Source organism: Lycium barbarum, chromosome 2 (assembly GCF_019175385.1).
Source record: "Lycium barbarum isolate Lr01 chromosome 2, ASM1917538v2, whole genome shotgun sequence".
NCBI classification, from domain to species: domain Eukaryota; kingdom Viridiplantae; phylum Streptophyta; class Magnoliopsida; order Solanales; family Solanaceae; genus Lycium; species Lycium barbarum.
The window spans coordinates 9,432,149-9,456,588 of record NC_083338.1 but is presented as its reverse complement, the minus strand read 5'-3'; the positions used below and the strand labels follow the sequence as shown (position 1 = coordinate 9,456,588).

The following is a 24,440-nucleotide window of genomic DNA, read 5'->3' as shown; positions in this document are numbered from 1 at the left end:
TTCCTCTCCAAAAATCCCGTCATCTCCTCTCAATTCCTCTTCTTTATAGGGTTGTGATTAGGGTTTTAGAGAGGAGAGAGGGAGCGTGGGGGGGCAGAGATGAGTGGGTGACAGAGGTGAGTGGAGGGAGCGTGAGGCGTGGGGGACACGGGAGAGTGGAGGTGCAGAGGAACGTGAGGGAGAGAAGGAGCGTATGGGAGCGGATGAAAGAGAGAGGTGAGGGAGGCGGCCGAAGGTGGAAGAGAAAAGAAAGAGAGGAGAGATAGGGATTATGTTTTAGGGAAATAACATTGGGCCGGGTAATTTAGGATATGGGCTGGACCGGGTAGAACGAATGGGCTGGTCGTTTGGGTAGTTTAAGGGTAATGGACTGGTTGAATTAATTAGAATATGGGCTAATAGTTTGGATGAAGATTGTTGATCTTTCCTCCTCTATTTTAATTATTCTTGGGCTTCTAAATTAATAACTAGTACAACATATACTATGTAAAGACAATTAATAATTAATATGTAGAAAAATAAAGATTTTACAAAGTGTTGTCTTGTAATTAATTTAACGATTCCAAACCGGAAAAAATGAAACGATGACGAACATTTAAAATTTATGATAAAGTAATGCTCGTAATGTTGAAAATAAAAGTAGCGCAAATAATAGTAGTGAAAATAAAATATTTAGCTTGTCAGTAAATTTAGACGCCCGAGTGAATAAAATTAAATAAAGGAGGGACAAAATTGGGTGTCAACATTGCAGTCTTTCAAAAACAACGCTCAATGGCTCTTGTTGACACCCAATTTTGTCCCGCCTTTCCTCCGAAATACCTATTTACGCTTCCAATATTTTTGGCAAATTAAAAAATATATTTATATTTTGCTCTTATCAATACTGGCGTTTCATTAATCTATTACAGTTACTAGCTATTATTATTATTATTATTATTATTATTATTATTATTATTATTATTATTATTATTATGTTACCAGTACTATTATAATTCACATTTTTGTCATTTCGGCACTTTTTACCAGCTTACGCACACGCATCGCATTTATCTTCGCATAATTAAATAATAATGTTTATTTACTGTGGACTTTCGAAATATTGTTGCACGACTATTACGACGACATATAATTTTATTGTCTGAGCACTAATAATTGCATATTTTATATTAAGTAATATTTTAACAATCTCTAGTATCGAGTTATTTAAATGCAGTAGCCCAATCAACCCATACTATTTTCGGACCAGTTCATAAAATTAGCCCACATTTTAATTCACCCAGCCCATATTTTCAGCCAACCCAGTCCATTACCCCTCTGAGTCCGACCCAGTCCATTAATCATTTTTACGCGACCCGGCCCAAGTTCTTTTCAGTTAAAGGGTAATACCCCTTTAACGTTTTCATCTCACACCAAACCCACCACTATACTCTCTCCCCTCCCCTTTACCCCCTAAACCCTAAGCCGCCGCCCCATCCCTCTTCTCCCTCCATCATCTCTCTCCCACGCCTCTGCCACAACCATGCTCCTGTTCCCCACTTCTTTCTGTCCCCCACGCTCCTCTGCCATCCCCACGTTCCTCTGTCCACGCTCCTCTCAAACGAAACCCTAGTTCGCCCTATAAATAATCAATTCCAAGTCATTTGAAGGGAGATTTTTTTTGGGATTGAGGAAATTCCCCAAGAACTAAGTTCTCAGCCGCACAAAAATCCCTTGAAAAATTGAGTTGTTTAGCCTGAAAAATTCCATAGAAATTGAAAGCTTTCGTTTTTGTCGCTAAAAAATTCCCTAATCAAAATTTCAGTTTTATCAGTCTTTTTTATTTCTGGGAATCGAGTTTTGAAGTGTTCGAGTGTATATCGAAGCCTTCGCCCCACTTCGCTGCACCCAAAGAAGGTCGGTGAACCCTCTTCATTTTATTTATTTTTAGTATTTTGCGTGTTTTAGTTTAATTTGTGTTTGTGTGTTAGTTAACATCTGTGTTGGTGTTTGTTTAGTTTAGTTGAGTTTAGTCTTTGTTAATATGGCATAGCATCAACTAATCATGTATTTAGCTTAAGAATCATACATGTTAGATTTATTCATTTGTCAACTTGTTCTATGTGTTAGTATGGTCTTAAATCTAGTTAGTAACTGTTAAACGTGGGTTGAGGGAGTTTATCTATTCATTAGCATGTCCATAAAGTGGTTAGTTTGAATATTAACTGATCAGTGCTGGTCCGTGAAATTTAAGTTGTTCATGTGTATTTTGCTCAAACTGTCTCGCATCTGCTAGGATAGCTCCTGAGTCGTTTGAGTATAAGACATTTCTCTGTATGTAAATGGTCAGCTATACCCAGTGTACCCCACTAGCTATGATTAGTGTAATATGATTAAGACCATGATCTGTCCGTAATTTTGAACATCAGTAATCTTGATTGTGAAATAGTTTGTGGATGAGATTCCTAACGTTAAAAATAGCTTAACCAAGTCAAATGCTCATTGTTGTTCTAAAAAGGGGAGAGCCAGTATGAAAATATAGGAAACAGTTGATATTCTCTCAAAATGTTGTAATATTGGGATCACTGGTGTAAGTTAACAACAATTTAGTGAATATTATATGTTGGCTTTGCCTGATTTGATGCCCTTTCAGACATTTAGAATCATTCCTAACATAGTAACTAATATGAGTGTTGATTTAGCATGAATATGAGACTAATGATTGAGATTAGCTAACAGGATAAGTTGGATAATTAAATAAAATTAAAAGGGAAGGCAAATGACCTATGTACCTCTTCTAGAATAGGAACTGCAATCATAGTTTGGTCCGAAACTGGTCCGTCCTTCAATGAGTTAAAGCATGAGCAGTGGTAACCATATGATTCACTGTTGGAGTCATCTTTTGGTTCTGTTTTGATCTTGTACCTTCTATGATATGTTTTGATATTGTAAAAAGGAAGATGGTCACGCTTTTGAATGTCTAGACAAAAATGGGTTAAATGTTGTTCCTGTTTGCTCCTCTATGTGGTTTGTTGTACATCGTCTAAATAGATCTAGGTTCTCAGAATGCGATCTCCATGAGTACTGCTTCCCTAAATGCATATATGAGGGTTTTCCTTCTATCTCCCATTTAGACCTGGAGTAGAGTATTTATTGAATCTTAACTTTTCTTAGATTTTGCACAAATTGGTTTGAGTGTCAAATAGCCCCTGTACATCATGAAGCGTGACCCCATTCCGTCCTTCTTTGGTCATTGTTCTGTGTGTATAGATTTCTTTAAATACAAACCACTAGAATGCTTAAACATGATACTCTCATTGAGCCGCATTCATATTTAATTTAAGACCATCCTGTTTTGAAAGTGACCAGCGATTTATATGTGTAGGACTAGCTATTTTACTGAGTGTTACTCTTGAACTATAGAGGAGTCTCTTGTCCAATAAATGTTTATAAGACAATATATGTGTGTATATCTGGTATATTGACATTGAGCTGATGTGAAACCCTTCTACTCTCCCTCTTCCTCTTTGCTATTATGCTACTGCCATGTGATATACATAGGATATACACAATATATACAATCTACTGATCTGTTTTTGATGTTTACATCTTATATGTTTAACCTTATTCATTGATAATATACTAATTCTTTTTCCTTCGTTTTTTATGCATGAACATCGCATACGAGTCCGAGGGACTCGTTCTTCTTCCGCATTCGGTGTTGGGCTGAAAGCCCAACGTAATCTTTCTCGAATCATCCCTCATTCAACCCATCCGCAGCGAAATGAAATATTGGGCCGAAGCCTAACAGCAGCCCTTGAACGCAGCATGTAAAAAAAAAAAATAGGCTGAGCCCACTTCAACAACAACAGCCCCGATTGCAGCCGCTCTTTTAAAAATGGGCTGAGCCCATTCAAATTATCTACTCCTCTATTCATTTTGTGCATTTAATTTGTATTATGCAACTAACTCTTTGTTTGTTTTGTTTCTTAATTTACATAAATCCTAATGAATTAGTAGGTTTAGTAATGGGTAGTTTAGCTTAAGGAAGACTAACAATTAATTCCATAAATTATTCTCTTCTTTTCATGTTTTATTTTTGGAATAATTGATTTGCAAAATGGCATGACTATATATTTTAAATAAAGAGAATCATATTTTTTTATCATAAATGTTTCAAAACGTCACTAATATGCAAGTACAAACTCAAGTATATTTCAAAGATAACTCTTCAAGTTTGAATCAATCATGCATATTTTTTTAGCTAAGCATAATTAATAAAAAATGATAAAAAGGAGAAAGAAAATTCACTTCCTTTTGAATCCTGTTTATAAGCCCAGATTTTTCTACATTGCTACATTCATATAACATAATCCAAAGTTTAAAATTGCTAAATCTTTCTCTCAAAAGCTATTGTTTATGGGCAAATTATCATGTTTTCTACGAGTCTTATCTTGAATAGCATTTACTATATTTTCATATAAGGTCTTAGCAACATTTTAAGCTTTATTTAAATAGCATCTAAAATCCCTTTTTATGCAAACTATCCTTTATAAGTTTTATTTCTAAATAGCATTTTATTTAAAGCCTTAGTAATATTCACAAGTTTATTTAAAATGGCATTCAAAGTCCTCTTTTATACAAATTCCCATCTTAATTAATTAACCTAAGTTTGGTCGGATAACCGTAGTTAGCGGATTCTAAAGGATGCCTAACCCCTTCCATTTAGGATAATATAGAGTCTTTACCTAGAATCACATTGGTTAAGCAGACAATTAACGGAGGTTTAGTTTTAACTTTACCTTAGTTAATAAATTAGGTGTCCTAATTCACCGTTAAATTAATTAGGTGGCGACTCCTTAAAATAAACAAAATAGGAATCACCAATATGTTGTACCCTAAATTAACCCGGTTAAAAAGGGGTATAACAGCTCTCCTAACGGTGTAAAATTGCGAAAAGGTCTATTTGGGTGAGGTGCGGATGCATTGTTTGGATGATGAAATTGTGATGGTGGAGCTGGGTATGTTGGTTGTGTGTTGTAGACGGGGTAGGAAATTTGTGGTGATTGAGGTTGGTAAGATGACAAAGTTTGGTTGTATGGATGTGATGAATATTGGAAATATTGTGAGTGGAGAGCATTAGACTTGTACCGCGAAGGTTGTTGATGGTGGTATGAGGGGCTTCCCAGAGCCATTACCTCTGCCGCGTCCTTTTCTTTTTTCTTTCCATTTCCGGGAGCACCAGTCTGTATGTCCTTACTAGTAGACTGCAATGCCGCTAGACTTGTTATTCTCCCTGTCTTAATGCCATCTTCGATCATGTCCCCAGCTTTGATCACTTCTGCAAAAGTTTTTCCGCCCATTGTCACCAAACGTTCATAGTACTCCGGCTCTAGTGCCTGAATGAAGAAAGTAACCATTTATGTTTCCTCTATGGGCGGGTGTACCCTAGATGCTTCTTCCCTCCACCGTATCGCATATTCTCAGAATGATTCAGTTGACTTCTTCTTTAATTTTGTAATTGAGATTCTGTCAGGAGTGATCTCAACATAAAACTTGCAATGATCCACAAAAGCATTTGCCAAGTCATCCCAAGTACTCCATTTGGTTGTATCTTGCTTGGAATACCATTCCAAAGCTTTTCCACTCAAACTCTGATTAAATAGTTTGACTCTTATCCCTTCGTTCTTCCCCACACCAATCAACTTTTCACAATAGACCTTCAAATGGAAGAAAGGGTTTCCCGACCCATCAAACTTCTCAAATTTTGGAATCTTGTAACCTGGTGGCAATTCTACCTCAGGAAATGCACATAACTCTTCATATCTCACGCTTTGGTTACTACCGAGTCCACGCAAACTTCTCATAGCATCTTCCAAACTTTTGAGCTTTCTATTTATCATTTCCTTGCCTCCTTTTCTACTTCGACATAATGATCAACATCTGTGTGACATAGTCCTTGGGTTTGTGTCATGGGTGGAGCTGTGGCATAAGTATATACCGGCGGAACTTGATGCGCATTGGTAACATCATGTGCTAGCGGTATGTACTGAGACTTTGAAGAAGCGGTTGTAAACAAAAGAGGAGCATTTTGAGTAACTAGGCGGGCGAAGGGTTCGGAATGAACTGGTTGAGAAGTGGTAAAAACGTTTGCTTGGTTAAGTTCATCCAAGTTTGGGAATGGAGGTGGCATAGGCACGTCTGACGAAACCCACGAGATGGAGTCATATGTGGCGGAGTTTGAGAAAATGACTGATTTTGAAGTACCATGCGACTTAGTTCAGAAACTCGTTGCTCTAGACGAGCAATGATCTCCAAATGTGTTTCTGGTTCATTAGAGGATGTGGGATCCCTCGTGATCGGTAAACTAAGAGATGGCCCAGATGAAGTGGTCGCATTGATCAAACTTTGCTCCATTTTAGAACGAGTCTTTTTAGTTAACCAGGTGATTAGCGATGAGTCAGAGTCTGATTTCTTGGTTTTAGACCGTGTGAAATATGGATGCTCCGCCAGTTCCCCTTTAGCACAAGTCAACCTTTTGTTTTGAAAATAAGTTTAAAAGAAAAAAGATAAAACAAGAAAAGAAAAAGAAAACAAGTCAGTATACGGTAAGGACATGTTATTGCACATAAACACATTATTGCACATAATACATCGCGTCCTATAATGCAAGGGACCTCTTTATGCCAGAGGTAGGCCTAACGAACATTTGAAGGACAAATATGTCTTTTATGTATCATTCCATAACTCTTCCTAAAACTAATTTACAAGAATAATAAAAATTTATTACATGCCAGTTAATAATACAATTCAAAGTTAATCTAAGATATCTAATACTTCATCTCCACTAATTTCCTTTGGTTGTCTTCAAACCTTCATTAATTGGATGCTCCACGGCAACCTGCAACAAAATATTAGTTTTTCCAAAATATTTATCTATAGAGTACTAGGTCCACATATTCTTCACATTTGTCCTTTAAATAATGCACATAAATAGTGAATAGTGCCACTTAGAGTCATAGACTCATTTGGACATTTGGTAAGGTTAACTAATGAACTCAATACGCCAAGGGTATTAAGCCTCCTAGGTTTAAAATGATGCATGTCCTTACAAGATTTTGGTTTTCGCTCTACCCTAGGTAGACTAAGAGTGGGTTTACTAGACACAAGGTTCTCGAGCGGACTACTCGAGTGAGAATGCTACGCGGTAACCGTTATTCGGACACCCCGCGCATACGCCAACTCTCCTAAAATTTTGGATATTTGAAGAAATTTACGGGTGCGCAAAACACACCTCGCGTGTACGTGTGATAGTGTGAGTTTTCCAGAAATGGAGGAAATATGAACGGAATGCCAGTTTAAGGAAAGCAGTAACATAGAAAATTTGTCATAATAAAACAGCCATTTGAAAGCACATAAGAAAACAATAAAGCAAAAATAAAGGCAAAACACCCAAAACATCCAATTAATTAAATATTAACCTAAGTTGTTATGGTTAAGAACCTAAAGTCCCCAGTGGAGTCGCCAAGCTGTTATACCCTATTTTAACCGGGTTAAATTAGAGTACGACATATTGGTGATCCCTATTTGTTTGTTTTAAGGAGTCGCCACCTAATTGATTTTAAGGTGAATTAGGGCACCTAATTATTACCTAAGGTAAAGCTAACTAAACCTCCGTTAATAGTCTGCTTAATCAGTGTGATTCTAGGTAAGGGTTCTATATTATCCTAAAAGGAAGGGGTTAGGCATCCTTTAGAATCCGTTAACTACGGTTATCCGGCCAAACTTAGGTTAATTAATATATGGCTAAAAATGAATATTTTGAAAATATTGTACTAAAGTATATTTATTGAAATCTTACAAAATATGCAAAGCACTAAAGTAAAAAGTAGAACATCTATTAGTTTAAATTATATAAGTATAAGAGCATAATTTGTGCCCTCCGAAGAAAATAAAATGTAGCTAATTTTTAGAAAGCTTCACACTGTTAAAAATAAAATATTGGGCAACATATGAGGAAAAAATGGTGACTTGATTTAACGAAATTGATAAAAGTAGTAAATTGACTTCTAGGCAAATTTGTAAAAATGTGATTTGATGTTTTTCTGAGAAGTCATTTGAACTTTAATTTTGACTTATGAAATAAGTAAAACTCTTTTTTGTGGACTAAAGCTTGGTTTATCGATTAAGTAGGTTTATAGAATTCCATTACCGATTCAAACTACTTCATTAATTAGACATGAATCCTAGGTATCAAGTGGCAAAGAGTGACATAACATTAAAGCATATAACCAAGAGTGACATAACATTACAGCATATAACCCATACTAATTCTCCCAAGCATCACTAAAGAGTAGGGGGATAGGGACTACTTCCACTATTTTTGGCTTTTACATAGTTAAGACAAGAGAAAATAATAGTCCAAAGAAAGTGACTCCGAGTCCATGCTCGGGAAGAGTCTTGCATTAAGACTCCATGTTTGCTCCAAAGTATTCATGCAAATAAAACAAGACAATAAAGATTAATATGGAGAATCCATAGATCCAACTTAATGAAAGCAAAACTAGACTAAATCTCAACAAAGACAACAAGAAAATAACGAATGGTTGGAAATCAAGACTTCTGGACTCAGCAAATTACTCTAAAAAAATGGAACTATTCTATATCCGTATCTAAAATCTCAAGTTGATTACTAGTGTATGACATATTTGGATGGTTGTTCATATGTTTACTAATTAATTAATTAAAACTACTAAAGCCATATGTACTTCCCAACAATGACGCCTCAGGTAAAATAATAATAATAATAATAATAATAATAATAATAATAATAATAATAATAATACAATAAAATAAAATAAGTAATAAACCATGACCTCATTTAGATAAATACATTAAAATAAACTCCTAATACCATGACATCTAAAAGTTGAGAGAAACAACAATTCAGAATATAACTCACAAGTACATATTCATGCTAACAGCATTTGGAAATTAAACATGCTACTAATACATTTTTGTGGAGATGATGCTAAAAGGTATCTCCAAACAAAATAGAAAAATAAAATAAAGTTTGCATCCCTATTCCATGTGAAAGGAAATGGAATCGAACAAATTATTCTCTACCATATTAAAAACACGATATTATATCCTAAGATTTCGAGGTATGATTTTAGTACGGAAGATGAAAGCGAAACATAAGTAAAACATAGCTTCGTAACGCATGAACATACCCAAACAAATGCAGCACATGTTGTACTCGGACTGTCAAAAAAATGGACAGATCTATTTCATGATTTTTCTGAACAAACACAACGATTCTAACATGAAAAGTAAAAACACGGTGTCGGATTATTACCTTCCACGGGAGCAGTGAACGAGGCTTTGAGGTCTTAGATCCGCTACTACTCCCCCAATAAAATGAGAATTAAAACTTATAAATAACTAAAGTAGATAGACAAGAATTGAGAGATTCTTTTTTTTTTGTTTCTCAAAACTCCCTGTTTTCTCCTTTTTTTTTTTTTTTGAAGCAATTAATAAAGTATTTATAGATGTAGAAAAATTAGAATTTGTGATTTTGGGCGGGATTTCAAAGTTGAAGAAATCTGTTTGTTTTGAACGTTGGTGGTGAAAAAATAATGAGGAGAGAGAGAGGTGATTTGGTAGTAGAAAAAATAGAGATTGTGTCGTTGAGATTGGGGGAGAAGGAGAAAATTTAGGGAAAAGGTGATATGCAGTCAAAAAGGAGGAAACGTGTGGAGCCCAAAAAAAAAAAAGAAAGAAATCAGATGAGGGAAAGTTGAACTTTTGTCCAAAGAAAAAATGGAGCAGAGATGGAAAGAAAGAGACGCATGCTCTCTTCTTCTTTTTTTTTTTTTGTTTTTTTTGTTTTTTTTTTTATTGAATAGGGAAAAGAGGTAGATAGAATTATCAAGAATTTGCCCCTTGTAAAATAATATTTTGATGAAATAAAAATTATAACACGTCGTTTTAAGAAACGAGCTTCAAAATGAGTCCAATATTGATATACTTCCGAGAAATATTTAAAAATAAAAAATGCGGTCAAAATGAGCCGTAATTCGTACGTCATTTTTAATTAATAATTTTTCCGAGTTAGACGGGGCGGGCCTTGAAGAACGAAAATGATCGTTTGAATAGAGAATCAAATCTCTGAAAACGCGGATTTCTTCCAACAGTTTTTTTTTTCGTTTGACCGAATCGTGTGAAAGAGATGAAGATTTTTAAAGACTTTCACCAAAATAGGCCTACAAATTCTGGTTTAGAAGTGAGAGAGATTGGCTTTTGTTCATAAAAGGGAAAAGAGGTGGGCGGCTCTTGCTGGAAAAGATGAAAAGTTTTGCACCTTAATTTTGTTTCTAGGTTTTGTTTGGCTGAAGCGGGCTTTCATTTGGCCTGGTTTGGGATTCATTTGGGTCAGTGGGGAGGAAAACAAAAATGGGCTGCTGAGGTTAATTTTGATAAAAGGGCTTAGACAGATTTGGGCTTAGTTAAGGGAATTGGGCTAGAGGCTAATTGTTGGTTGAAAATGGTGTTGGATTGAATTGGCTTAACTAGTGGCCTTTTCCTACAACAACATTTTCTTTAACTTCCTTATCTTAATAATTTTAAATATATTATAATTATAACACAGACTATTTACTATATATATATACATACATAGCTAAATATAATATGAACATTATAACTAGAAAATATACATATAAACATATTGCTTAAATAATAATACTAAGGATACGAATTATAATTTTAGTAATTAGCGTAGTTACTATTATTATTATTACTAATAATACGTAAGGATGATAGCAACATATGATTGTAATAGTACTAATGTTAATAATAAAAGTAAAAATAATAGTATTACCAATATAGTGGTTGTATTAGAAATGGAAATAATTACACTAATAAGTAAAAATTGATTATTAATGACTAGGAAGCGTAAAGAAATTATTTAGAGGAAAAGTGGGACAAAATTGGATGTCAACACATATAATATGCGCGTATATAACGCCTTTTGGTCACGGGTCAATATGCGTATATATATATATATATATATGAATAAATGTAATGCAGGAATAAACTGTATACATAGAACTGGACTCATGAACAGAAGGAACAATCATAAGCGGGGTGCAGGAACATCAAAGACTGAAGTACTCCTAATGCTTCTAAGAGCCTGTTTGGATGGGCTTATGCCTATAAGCTGAAAACAGCTTATAAGCCAAAAAAATAAGTTGGGGTAGTCTAACTTATTTTTTTTGGCTTATAAGCTGCTTTAGATAAGCTAAGTCAAATAGACCCAATTATTTTTTTGAACTTATTTTAAGCACAAAATGATTTTAAGCTGGCCAGCCAAACACTCAAAAAAACTGAAAACAGCTTATAAGCAACTTATAAGCAACTTATAAGCCAATCCAAACGGGCTCTAAGAGTAGAGTAATATGGAAGCTCATTTACTCATTTGTTGGTTCATATCATAAGATCATGCCAAAAAAAAAAGGATAGCCTTAACATAACTTGGAGTCTGCCTAATGTCCGATGCTTACTTCCCAAGCTTGTAACACTACAACCAAGATAACATGAAGTACAATTAGGCCATATACCTCCCTTATTACCCATTTCAAGTACGTATAAAACTTAACGAAATTCAGGCAGCATTTCTCCTATAATTCTTACTCCAATCGAACTCCCAAACGGCGCACAACATACACAACATCATCAATAACAACAATAACAATATACAGCAACATACACAAGTAGAAATCTCTCCAAAATTTTCAATCAAAACAGCCTTCAAGACAGCCACATCAACAAACTAGTTTAGGCCCTTCATATCATGTTTTTCCTTTACTTTAAACTAAGGAATTCCTTCACAAACAAATTATGTCAATACCTACATATCAAAATATAATCAAATCCATGCCAAAACATCTCCCAAAATAGCCCCTAACCTTAATTTAACTCAATTTACTTACCGCTTTCATAACTATATTTCTTTCACTTTAAATATCTAAAACTCTTGGTAATCAACTTAATAGCAAAGATAAAAATCATATACATACTTTAAATGGGTTGTAATCCCAAGAACCAAACTCCAAATCCCACTCCTACGCTCAACAACTTCGATAAAACCCTAGGAGCAACTTTCCCTTCACTAGCTCGGGTTTTCGAGGCTCGGATCTTGCTTGGATGATAAAGAAAGGTTAGGAGAGGATTGGGGAGTATTATGTAGGGTTTGGGTCTGTTGGTGTGGTTTAAAATGAGAAAAATCACGAACTAGATGCATATATATAGCAGCTGCACCGCCTGAAAATTAACGGGTCATCGATATGCATTGACGGATCGTCGACTCTTCGACGGCCCATATCTCCCAGAATCGATGTGAAAATGTATATCTGACAATTGAATTGGAAAGTAGACTCGCTGAACTTATGAATGCATAGGTTATGGGTTCCGTAACTCCTCATATTCTAGGAGATATGCCCATCTAAAGTTGACCCAAAATTTCTGTTCGGAATTCTGTCAAATTTTCCCCGAGTTTCAACAAACTTAATTTCTTCGATTCGCTTAACTTCCAACCTTCCCGATACTTACTAAACATAGTACCAAGTTCTCATGTATGAATAATGAGCATGTATAATTCCTTATGACCTTGACGACAACCTTGCCTTTTAAATCTTCGTCAACTAACTCTCGACGAAACTTTACATACAAAAGCACGGGGTGTAACATTGTGTTTCTATAAAGAGGTATGGATATAAAGTTGTTATGATTATTGTGTATGACTGTAATATTATTGGAACTCTTAAGAGTTTCCAAAAGCAGTAGATTTTCTACTGAATGATTTAAGATGATGGCTTTGAAAAGACAATTTTTCTTAGCCTACAAATCGATAATTTGACAAATAGAATATTTGTCTATCAGTCAAGTCACACATAGAAAAGGTGATTCCATTGAATACCTGAATGGTTGTGAGCTCACTCGATATAAATAAAGATTCATTTAGACCTCATGGAAATGATGAAATATTCTTCAGTCAATAGGTGCACTTACATATCTTGCTAACACTATGATTATGAAATAATATATTCTATTAATGTATAGGCAAAATATAACTCCTACACAAATAAAATGTGAAGGAAATCAAATATTGATATGCATTTTGTTTATTCTAACAGTTATTGTCAAGATTTTGTTGTCTATACAAATGCAGGATATATTTATGATCTACATGAAGTTTGTACGATCTCATTCAATTATTTATTTACACGTGGGTGTACGCCTTCCATATTATGTTATTCAATAAGACAGTTAATATTTGCCACTTGGGCAAGTCACTCAAAAATTCTAGTGACTCTGATGGAAGCGGAGAATGTGTATGGTTGATATCAATAACTCAACACATTTAGGAAGGAACTATGGTCTCTCCTTGAAGACAAAGATTCCAACAATATTGAAAGCTAAGGCTGATAGAGACAGAACAAACACGTTTCACCAAAATTCTTTTTCACACATGATTTTCAACAATATGGTGAAATTGATGTTCAACAAAGTCAGTCAAAGTGATAATTTGGCGGATTTATTTACTAAGGGGTGGCCAACATCAATATTCAAGAAATTAATCCGCATGATTGGCATATGCCCTTACTGATATACGAAATGATGCTCCTACCAGGGGGAGTAAAATACACACTGCACTCTTTTAACCAAGGTTTTTTCCCACTGGGATTTCCTGGTAAGGTTTTTAATGAGGAAGCAAGAAATGCGTATTAGGAATAAATTGTATATTTTTTCTTCACTAGAATTTTATCTTTTACATGGACATCCAAGGGGGAGTGTTATGAATAAATTAAGTGGATGACCATGTGGGCCACCATTACTACTGTAGCAAGCTTGCCTTTGCAAGTCACTACATTTTAAGGCTTTATATATAGCCATGTATAATTGGTGGAACATACACAATTCAGAATTGGACAAGCAGTACTAATACACTTGCTTCTAATGCTCTCTCTCTTCGTTTTGAAACTTTATTTTCATTACACTATTTTTATTTTATAACAGCTCTATATATTTATCTCAATTATATTATGGTTAGACTGTGATGGTTCAGACACGTGGAGAGGAGATACACGTATGTTTCGTGCGAAGGTGTGAGAAATTGGCTATGGACGACTTCGGAGATGCAGGCCAAAGAAGTATTAAGGAGAGGTAATTAGACAAGATATGGTGCAGTTGCAGCTTGACAAGGACATAAACTTACATAGGAGGTTGTGGAGGACATGAATTAGGGAAAAGATTAGTAGGTATTATAGCATTGTCTCGTTCGTCCTTCCTGTTATATGACATAAGTTATCTAGATTATAGTCCAAATTCCAATCAAACATGGGACAAATTTAATTGCAAAATTCATACCAGGATAACCTGATAACCCACCTAATCCCTTGAACCAAACAGTCCCTAAGTTTAGAATTCAACTGATTGTGAATCATTATTCTACTTACCTTTTACATCACCTGATAGTTTGAAAATATTTACATTGTCGGTGAAATCCCAAAACCAGATATCAAATCACAAATGAAGGATGAAACAAGCAAATGCATGAGACTAATATGGCAGGTTATAACTCATTCCAAGAACTTATTAGTGAGCGTTAAGGTACTTGTTTTCTCTCTCTCAAGAGCAAATGCATATGCATGTAGTCTGCAGAAACAATTGCATTCACTGAAACTTAATTACTACTACAGAAACTAAAAGGGGGTAGAGAAAATTCCAAGAATAATATAAAGAAGCTTAAGAAAGTCACTAATTATGACTTGCTCGCATTTCTTATGCAAGGTAGCGATACAATCGTCTATCTGCATCATCCCTTTCCAAGAAATCTCTCTCGATAAGTGACTCAATCCTTTTCTTGATCTCCCCGGGATTTGCCAGGAAACGAGATTGCAATTGCTTTGTAACTTCAGCAATGATGTTGTTGTGATCTAATACCTTCCTGGATTTCATGATCCTCACTATAGCAGCTTCAATCTGGGGCTTTCTATCCTCTTCAACCCTCTGACGTGTCTCCTGCTTTTCGGGCTCGGATTCCTTCTGCGCAACTACAGTTCCTATCTTCACCTTGTAAAATTTGCTTGTAAATTTGTCGTTGACAAAAAATGCATCATCCTCCCCGATATCCTTACTCATCGGTTCTTTCCGGAGAACGTTCTTTCCCTTAACGCATGCCATGGACTGCAAGCACCGTTTCAAATCAGATGAAGGGATCTCCGTGGCCTGTTCAATCTCCTTGTACATTAGCCGATCAGCATTATTAAAGAGCATGAGGACACACATTTGGTAAGTAGAGACATTGAGCTCATGCTTCTGGCCCTTTCCAAATGTCGCTTTTAAATCAGCTGTGCCCATGTTTGTCTGCCAGGATAACCTTCGACCTGTGTGGGTCCCAAGGTAATACGACCGGAACTTCTCGCACAGAGCTGACAGTTCAGCTGGCAAATTGCAGGTGACACTAGGTTGAGTAGGCCAAGATCCCGTCGTGAGAACCTGGACAACCAATGTAGGGCCCGGGCCATCACCCAATTCAGCACCATATGCTGTATGGAATCCTTGCATCGTGTCCTGAGACGTTTTCATGTCGGTAAACATGCCCTCTAATTTGGAAGTGAACTGATAACCACATTCTGTCTTCAGCTTAACGATCAGACTTCTCTCAGCATCATCGGAAACTGTTTTTCCTGAAAGCAGTCGCTTTGCCAAGTGTTGTTTATAGTACTTCTCAAACACATCTTTTTCTTGCAAGTAACGGAATAGCATCATCACCTTGTCAAGAATAATTTCAACATCTTCCTCACTGACTCCTTTAAGGCCTTTTCGCAATTTTTCATCCACAAACAGTGAAATAAACTCGGGAGAACGGGGATTTAGGTTAATGAAGAATTCAAAAGACGAGTTTAAGGCATTTTGGAAAGTCTTGTCATTGTTGAATGCCAAGATTATTATGTTATCATATTTATCCTTCTCATTCAAGAGACACTGGACAAATTCGACAGGATCTTTCAGCTTCTCAGGATCGGTAACGAGCTGTTTACCAATCTCCCTGATGTGAGAAGTCATTACATCTTTTATAGTCGCAAGACCATTCCGAACTCTACGGAATAAGTTGTACATTCTTCTCAAATCCTCATATTTATCATCAAGAAGCATATTCACTAAACCTGAATTTTCCATATGGACGAGCCTAGGCATATGGTTCTCAATCATCTCTTTCTCCACCACATTAGTGATCTTCGCTTCAGTCTTTGGATCCAAGTAGTGTGACACCCTATCAATTTCTTCGTTTAAACGTTTTTCAGCTTTCTTGAGGTAGTCTCCGCAGTCGCAACATTCAATGAACCTCTGAGACTCGACCCTGTAAAAATCAGCTGATACCTGAAGGAAAGGTTTTTCAAAGTCTTCCTGGTACACAGATGGTCCTAAGTCCACTAGCATCTTAATTATATTTCTCATCAGTCCCCGGTTAATTACTTCACCATCCCGTTCTTTGAGTATAAGTCCAAGAAGCATACTCAGGAGTCTCGTCTGAATCTTACTGGAACGTACTATGTTATCCCGCCAAAGATTCAGCCCAAGCTCATGAACAGAGGTTTTGTGGGTACTTGGAACGAAGGTCCTGTCCATGTACATCAGAATGTCCCGAATCATTTGCATTGCCTTATTATGATCTGCCCATTGCCTATTCAGCTCTTCCAAGAATAGATCACCTTGAGCGGACTCTATGGATTTAGAGATCTGTTGTAGATGGAAAGTAATTGTAGATACAAGTCCAGAATATAGCTTCTCACCAAATTTGTGTAACACCATATTATAAGCATTTCTGCATTGACAGAAGATAACCAAATATCAGTAAATTGTCTATTCAGTATACAAAAAAAAAAAGAGTGTTGGATTTTCGTTTCCAAGTAGAAGGATTCCACAAAGCAACAGATTATTAAGATTGTAAAGGTGTCATTATAAAACTTCTAAACAGAAGAGTCAATGATTCTCAGGATAAGATGAGTGTTAAAAATTAGGCTTTAGGAAAGTCTACATCACCCTAAGACATCTAACAACAACAACATACCCAGTTGAATCCCACAGTGTGGGGTCTGGGGAGGGTTAAATATACGCAGACCTTACCCCCACCTTGGTAGGGAGGCTGTTTCCGAAAGACCCTCGGCTCAAAAGAAAACAAGGGGAGAAAAGTCAGATACCGACAGGCAAATCAAAGCAATGCGAAAATGAAAAAAAAAAAAAAAAACTTTAATTCAGAACGAAGAATGAAGCGAACAGCAAGAAGAGCCTGATGATATCTCCATGAAAAGAACCAACAGACATCTTCCTATTTCTTTACCCTCAGTAAAAATACTATAAATAAAAAAATTAAAAAAAAACAAACAAACAACCTTTCCAGTTTAAATATCCATTCAAACTGCAGAAAAACAATAAAGACAATGGAATTGGATCCGTTCCCTCTGACAACTTCTACTCTAAGCATTGGATTCCTGACAGATTTTGAATTCTAATGTCATTTAGCTTTTCAAGAAAGAGTCAAAAAAAATCCAATCCTACCTGCGGACTTATTACTCATCTTTATGTATTATTTCTCCTACACTATATAAGTCACACTAAAGCATCACGAAACCCAACTTGACACAAGAGAATTGAGATGTATTCTCATCAGGGCCTAGAGGCCTGGTGGGCTGCAAAATAGGTGCCTGAATATATTGATATTGCCAGTTTGGACAATATTTGGTTGTAAGTTGAAAAATGCATTTGGAAGCTGATTGAAATTGTGTTTGGACATAAATTTCACTAGGGGAAAACGTTGAAATTTGCGGGTTGAAATCATTATTTCAACTGGAGACACTCCTCAAACTAGTATTTTTAACTTTAAATTTAAAATTGAAATAATGGACAAAGTTGTGGAGCAAATATGACTTGCAAACAATATGTATGTGCATACGCCAACTTATAACCCTGAAGGAAATTTCCTTGTTAGCTTTTCTAGTAATGTCACTGAATAACCATTATTAAAGATGAATTGTGAACTTCAGATTATGTTACTTTAGTAATCTGAAACTCCGGGCCCAATTGGTCTCATTCTAGGATTACTAAACATTTAAATGAATTTTGATGCACCAGATCCATTTCACCCCGAATTTGGTGTGCCAACTAAATGGAATTTGAACGAAATGAAAAAAGGATAAATGACTGAAATACAAGCTGTAAACCCTTTACATAGAAGAGGAAAAGGTGGCGTAAGATATGACGGCGAGGTCTATAGAGGAATGGGAAGAGTTAGTTGGAGGGAAATCTAAGAGGCAGAGGGACTAGTGGAGCAAAGAGAAGTAGGGGCGGCCGAGGAGAATCGATGGGGGAAGGTCAATGGTTATCTGGTCGGGATTCAGATCAAAGAGTCAGGAAAAGGCTCAGGATATAAAGGTCATCTCATAGTCTATTCTTGACTCCATCCTTTAACAGATAACAGATTGAAGATTCTCCTAGCTTGACAAATGAATGAAAACTTGCCATTTCGGCGCATACTGGGATCGCGATATTGAATTGAGAATACCAATCATTACCATAGAAATGGACTCATATTTCATTTTGTAGTCATTGGCCACCAAACAAGTCGTAAGAGATCATAACTTTTCCCCAAAATATAGTATATTTTAAAGTACTTACCTGCTACAACTGAGACTGTAATCAAACTTTTTTTAGCTTTTGAATTTCTGAATCCAGATATCCCCCCATGAAAGCAAAAGATCTGTATAAGATATTATAGTTACACTTACCTCACTGCAATTAGCCCTGATTATGGTTAACTGTGAGATTTAATCACGTGTTTTTAAAGTGAATAGCGCAAAAAATGACAAAGGTCAAAAGTGTGAAGTAACTTCTTTGAAGTGAAGCGCACAATATACGAAAAACAAAACAAAAATACCAAACTTGTACAGTTTCAGCACCATAATCATCAAGTTGTAAAATAACTATTTCAGTATCTAATAAACGATAACATGGACATTAACTCAACTCCTCAGAACTGAGATTCAGAAAACTGACCACTTGTTGGAAGCACTCTTCAAGCGCACACTTTTCTAAAGCACATGGCTACACTCGTAAAGCGATAACCCCTTGTTTCACATCACTAAATTGACCTTAACAGGCAAATACTAATTTATGAGAAAAGTAGTATTGTAAGGACTTGGACTCGATTAGAGTAGAACGGTTTCAGTTCCAAAGTCCCTTTTATTAACAAAATCAGTAAGGAAGGAAGGTTGTTTGACAAGATGTGCAGCTTGATGAAAAGAAAACACTGATCTATACAAGCCTATTATGGAATTGATATATATTCCTTCTCATCAATTTTCACATGCTAGATCCGACACAACTCAAAAAATTCAATTACTTGCATCAGTAAGAATAGCATAAAAAGGAAACAAAAATAGCTTTGCCCAATGTACAGCTCAAATTCTCTTCATGGTAAAAGCCGTAAAAGTTTGAGGCTGGTATGTGGTTTGCAAAAGGCCAATCACTAGTCTTGGGATTTGACATCACGTCGAAGGCTTTTCATTACTTGTTAGAGCGACCATTCAGTAAATGAAAATAGAAGTATCTGATTCTTTTTTGAAGGACTCCATGACTATTTTCATTGCCGGTCTATCTTCATGGTAAAAGCCGTAAAAGTTTGAGGCTGGTATGTGGTTTGCAAAAGGCCAATCACTAGTCTTGGGATTTGACATCACGTCGAAGGCTTTTCATTACTTGTTAGAGCGACCATTCAGTAAATGAAAATAGAAGTATCTGATTCTTTTTTGAAGGACTCCATGACTATTTTCATTGCCGGTCGTTTTTTACCATGAACAACTCAAATCGATATTTTCTTAATGACGAATTCCAACCCCATCTATAAATAACCGGACTCCTTCAATGACATTGAATATCGTCTGGCGATAACCACCGAAAGTTCGGGATCACTTGTGGTCATTGTACTCCTTAAGACGCGTTGCAGACGATCATTTTTAGGGAAATTGGAAAAAAATTCCTACTTCAGGACAGCGGCTGTATCTAACCGAACCTGCTTCATACACAACTTCACCAATGTTATCAAAAGCGAAAAGCGCAAAAAAGCTCTAAGGTCAGCTGGGGCTTTAAGCGCAAAGCGCAAATAAAGCGTGGGCTTTAATGAAAAAAAGCGCAATGGTGCAAAAATACAAATATATATATGCTTAGTCCAAGATTAATAATAATAAGCATGAATAACAAATATATGGACAAAAAAATTGTAAAAATATTACGATAAAGTGAAATATGAATCATCTAGTGTCACCTCCTCAAGAGAGGCTCATTGGCAAGGAAAGTATGTCTTAGAGCCTTGATGACGACACTAAAGCGCACATAAAGCGAGGCGAAGCGCTCAACATGTTTTGACCCTCGCTTCAGGGCTTAAGCGCGCTTAGAACGCGCCTTTGATAACACTGAACTTCACCACCCCAAAATTAATTAACTCATACATGAATTTCCGTCATTTTCTTTTTGAGATGAACACAAAAACGGCGAAGTTAATTGCTCTGAAACAAGGGATGTGTTATATACTTTTTTTGATATGAACACAAAAACGGCGAAGTAAAGTGCTCCGAAACAAGGGATGTGCCATATATTTATAGCGAACTACGAACTGTACAAAGTCACGATTCGATATCTATGAACCGAACTGCACAATCTGAAAGAAAATTATTGATATTGATATTGATATGACCAAACAATGTTTTGCACAAATGTCTTTAATATTGATATGACCAAACAATACTTTGCACAGATGCTGACATTTGAATCTGCAACTTTTTTCTTTAAGTCATGAGATCTGACGATTTTTTTTAAATCAGGAGACCTGAATAAAAACAGATCTCGTAACTTGGGAATAAAAAGAATAATGTTGCAGTTCAAAGCCTGCAAACTGTTTAAAAAAAAAAATTACAGTTCGCTATTTGACAGGTGAACTGTAATTAATTAATATTTTTTAAATGCTGCAAACGACATTTACAGAGGCCATGAAAAACAATTGCAGTTCACAACACAAATCTCGAAAAACCCGTTGTGGTATACAAAAGATTTGACAAATCGTTTTTGTCTTTAAGCTTCCAAAACATGCCATTTAGGCGCCGGACTCTAGTTCCACCACCGTCCAATGCTATATGCAGTATTTCTAGCAACATTACAGTCTAAAGCTTCAAGAACATCACCCTTCTGGCTCCACAGCATAGTTACAAAGTTCGACAAATCTCCTATGGTTAGCTGGCACATGGTTTGGAACTCGGTTGATAATGGGCCGGCCCCTCTATCCTTCTCCGCTTAAATAGTAGGCTATTGTCTCAGGCTTGTGATGTCCGCCCACCCAAACATCATGTACTGCACTCTACCGCTAAACCAAAGTTCTTTGTTTTGTTCAAATTAATATTTTGTTACTCTTTTTTAACATCCAAATTTTCTAGTATAACGAATATTTGTAACCACACATTAGGGGCTACATTTCCATTTAGAAAATTACACATCTTAGCTACAGTTAAAGATAATATCATCACCAAGGTAACCCCAGAACAGATTACTTAAGCTCCTATAGGCTCAAAACATCTTTTGAAAAAAACAAATGGAATAACTTGACTAGGTCAAGTATCCATGGCTGGCTACAAGTTTTAGAATCATTTAATGAGCGATAGTATATATCCATCTTTAAAAATATTAAATCAGGCATGTTGAGGTATTAAATACGCAGAATGGATTTTATAGAAATTCTTCAAATTACATCTTTCAATAAGAACAATATTTGGAATATCTATATAGGGAAATATACTAAACACAACTGACGTTGACATCAAATTGTGTTAGGAGATACTATATGCTTTTCCTAGACAACTGACTTGTTGAATAATGACATGACACGTGCACACATGAATGGATTGCTGCTTTATATATACTGTCAGTGTAATAGACTTATATACAAGAGTGGCTGTTACATAATTACTTAATCAAGGTCTGGTTTATCATACTGAAGAATATATAGAAAGGTATAACAGATCCTAGATTTCTTGTAACCTATGGCATCTTAATCACAACCAAGATTTCAAATAACCTTTCTTTTAGGATAAGGACAGCTCAAGCAAATTTGTTAACAGGCAAAAAGTAATTACACACAAATCAAGAAGACAAGCAAGCATTTCCTGTTCACAGTTTCATTACTACCTAATAATTTAGCTTGTTTCAGACATAGGGAACACATTAAATGAATTTATATATTTTCTCCACTTTCTTGGTCATGAAAAAACTTGAGTTACTCACAAATAAGGAAACTGAATATGCAGACTAGGTACTAGTCCTTCGCTGGTATAACTAATTCGCGCTTAGTGATTCAACCCAAATCAATCAACTATGCATCAATCCCAAGCTAGCTGGAGATTCCTTTTTAATTCTCACTCAGGAGTCAGGACTATTTCATTCCCATACATTTTAACACTACATAGGGGTGCCAGTATAGTGATAGGCAGGTTCAGTATTTGAACTTTATGAGTTCTGAATTGTGGGACAGTGACCTCAAGTGCTAGTAACTGGGTTCTAAATTTAATTCCTACAACAACGCCGCCGCCCCCCCCCCCCCCCCCCCAAAAAAAACGAGACCCCACTTGTGGGATAACACTGGGTATGTTGTTGTTGCTGTCGATATTTATCGGATTTCTTAACACCTATACAAAATTTGAGTCAGCCTATGTTGCTCGGACTTTTCATAAATGTCGATGGATGCGTGTGGATTCTCCAAAAGTAGTGCATTTTTGGATAATCCGAAACGAGTGCTACAACAGTTTTGGAGAGTCTGAGCAACATAGGTCAAAGCTACTAGGTTCTGCCGAACCTAGTAACTTGAGTGCTTGCCTTTGTGGTAGACATGCCCAGCTAATAATTAGTGGATTCATCAAAGTTATAAGTAATACTATTCATATATAAAGGGGGAAAAAGTACTAAAAAGGAAATGAATTGGACCTGTAAAGCTCTTCAAAACTGAGTCCACTAGCATTGTGATTGTAAATCTCATGAATAGCATGTTCCAGTATTTTCCAAGTCTTGTCTGCATATTTTGGATCAACCACTACTTTATGCTTAAATGCCTCTATCTGAAAATTCCTCTTTTTCTGATTACTACTCATCCTAGTATATCAATTTGTATCAACAAAAAAAAAATGAATTTTTAAGACTATAATAATGAATCTAACAGTTCTTGATAGAATTTAACTACTGTAAAATGAGAAAAGAAAACCCTTTTTCCATAACATTAGTACAAACCAAGAAGAAGAAAGAAAAAACTTTTAAAAGAAAGAATTAACAAAGGTTGAGATTTGTAAAGAAATCAAGAAAATAAGCACTGGGGTTTTGAAAATGGTGAAAATGAGATTAAAGATTTCATTTTTATTGTAAATTTATACAACCCCAAGAAGAAGAAAATCAAGAAAACAGATAACTTAGATTTTAGAGCTAATGTTTTATTGAAGAAAGTTGAGATTTTTAAAAGCACAAAAATTGAGGACTTATTAGGGTTATGAAAATGGTAAGGAAGGAAGAAGAATAAAAGAGGAAGATTGAGTTATAAGAAAAGTAACCCACCTAATTGGGTTAAGATTTTTGGAGGAAAACTTGAAATAGAAGAATAGGTATATTTTCAGATAACTATGAGCTGCAGTATTTTGTTTTATATATTTGTCTTGAATTATATTATGCACTGAAAAAGAAAATTAAGTGAGATTGAGATGGCTCCAACGCGTGAAGAGGAGATGCACGTATGTTTAGTGTGGAGGTGTGAGAGGTCGGCTATGAACGAGCAGATATAAATGTAGGTCGAGAAGTATTACAGAGAGTTGATTAGATAAGACGTGATCTAGTTGCAGCTTACCAAGGACATAAACTTATATAGGAGGTTGTGGAGTATATCAATTAGGGCAGAAAGTTAGTAGATATTATAGCATTGTCTCGTTTGTTCTTCCTTACTGGTACGTAGTATTTATCCTGTAGTTTCTTGTTCTTTAATTTCTGTTACTATATGTCGTTTCTTGTATTTCAATTATCGTATTATTCTGTTGTAATTGCTTTCAGAATGCTTTGTCTCACCGATCTATTTTAATATGTTTTTCTTTGAGCCGAGGTCTATCAAAAACCGCCTCTCTACCTTCCAAAATAAGAGTAAAGTGCGAATGCTCTACCCTTTCCAAATCTCACTCATGGATTACACTGGATATGTTGTTGTTGTTTTAAAAAAAAAATAGAGAGTATATTATCGTAAAATCATGCTCCCAATTCATGAACTTTAATTCCTAGCTACCTCTTTATTATTAATTAATAGTAGAAATGACATCTGGTAGCTATCT

At 35.7% G+C, this 24,440-nt stretch overlaps 1 protein-coding gene and 1 long non-coding RNA gene across 2 annotated transcripts; both read right to left on the bottom strand.

Annotated features, from left to right (window-relative positions):
* Window positions 1-6,578: 6,578 nt before the first annotated feature.
* On the bottom strand, window positions 6,579-10,278 carry LOC132626095 (uncharacterized). The gene is made up of 2 exons (XR_009577073.1): window positions 9,335-10,278; window positions 6,579-6,877 (listed from the first exon to the last, which is right to left on the bottom strand). It is a non-coding gene; the product is annotated as an uncharacterized LOC132626095 (long non-coding RNA).
* A 4,313-nt stretch (window positions 10,279-14,591) lies between these two features.
* LOC132626094 (cullin-3A-like) lies at window positions 14,592-23,733 on the bottom strand. Its single transcript, XM_060340835.1, has 2 exons — window positions 23,065-23,733; window positions 14,592-16,867 (listed from the first exon to the last, which is right to left on the bottom strand). The coding sequence occupies exons 1-2, from the start codon at window positions 23,226-23,228 to the stop codon at window positions 14,821-14,823; spliced, it is 2,211 nt and encodes a 736-aa protein (XP_060196818.1). The 5' UTR covers window positions 23,229-23,733; the 3' UTR covers window positions 14,592-14,820.
* Window positions 23,734-24,440: the final 707 nt, after the last annotated feature.

Bases quoted from the DNA above. Each gene is read 5' to 3' on its own strand.
- LOC132626094 (XM_060340835.1), bottom strand. From the start codon at position 23,228: ATGAGTAGTAATCAGAAAAAGAGGAATTTTCAGATAGAGGCATTTAAG. The intron at 16,868-23,064 runs GTCCAATTCATT...CTGTCAATGCAG, and splicing joins AGTTTTGAAGAGCTTTACAG to AAATGCTTATAATATGGTGT.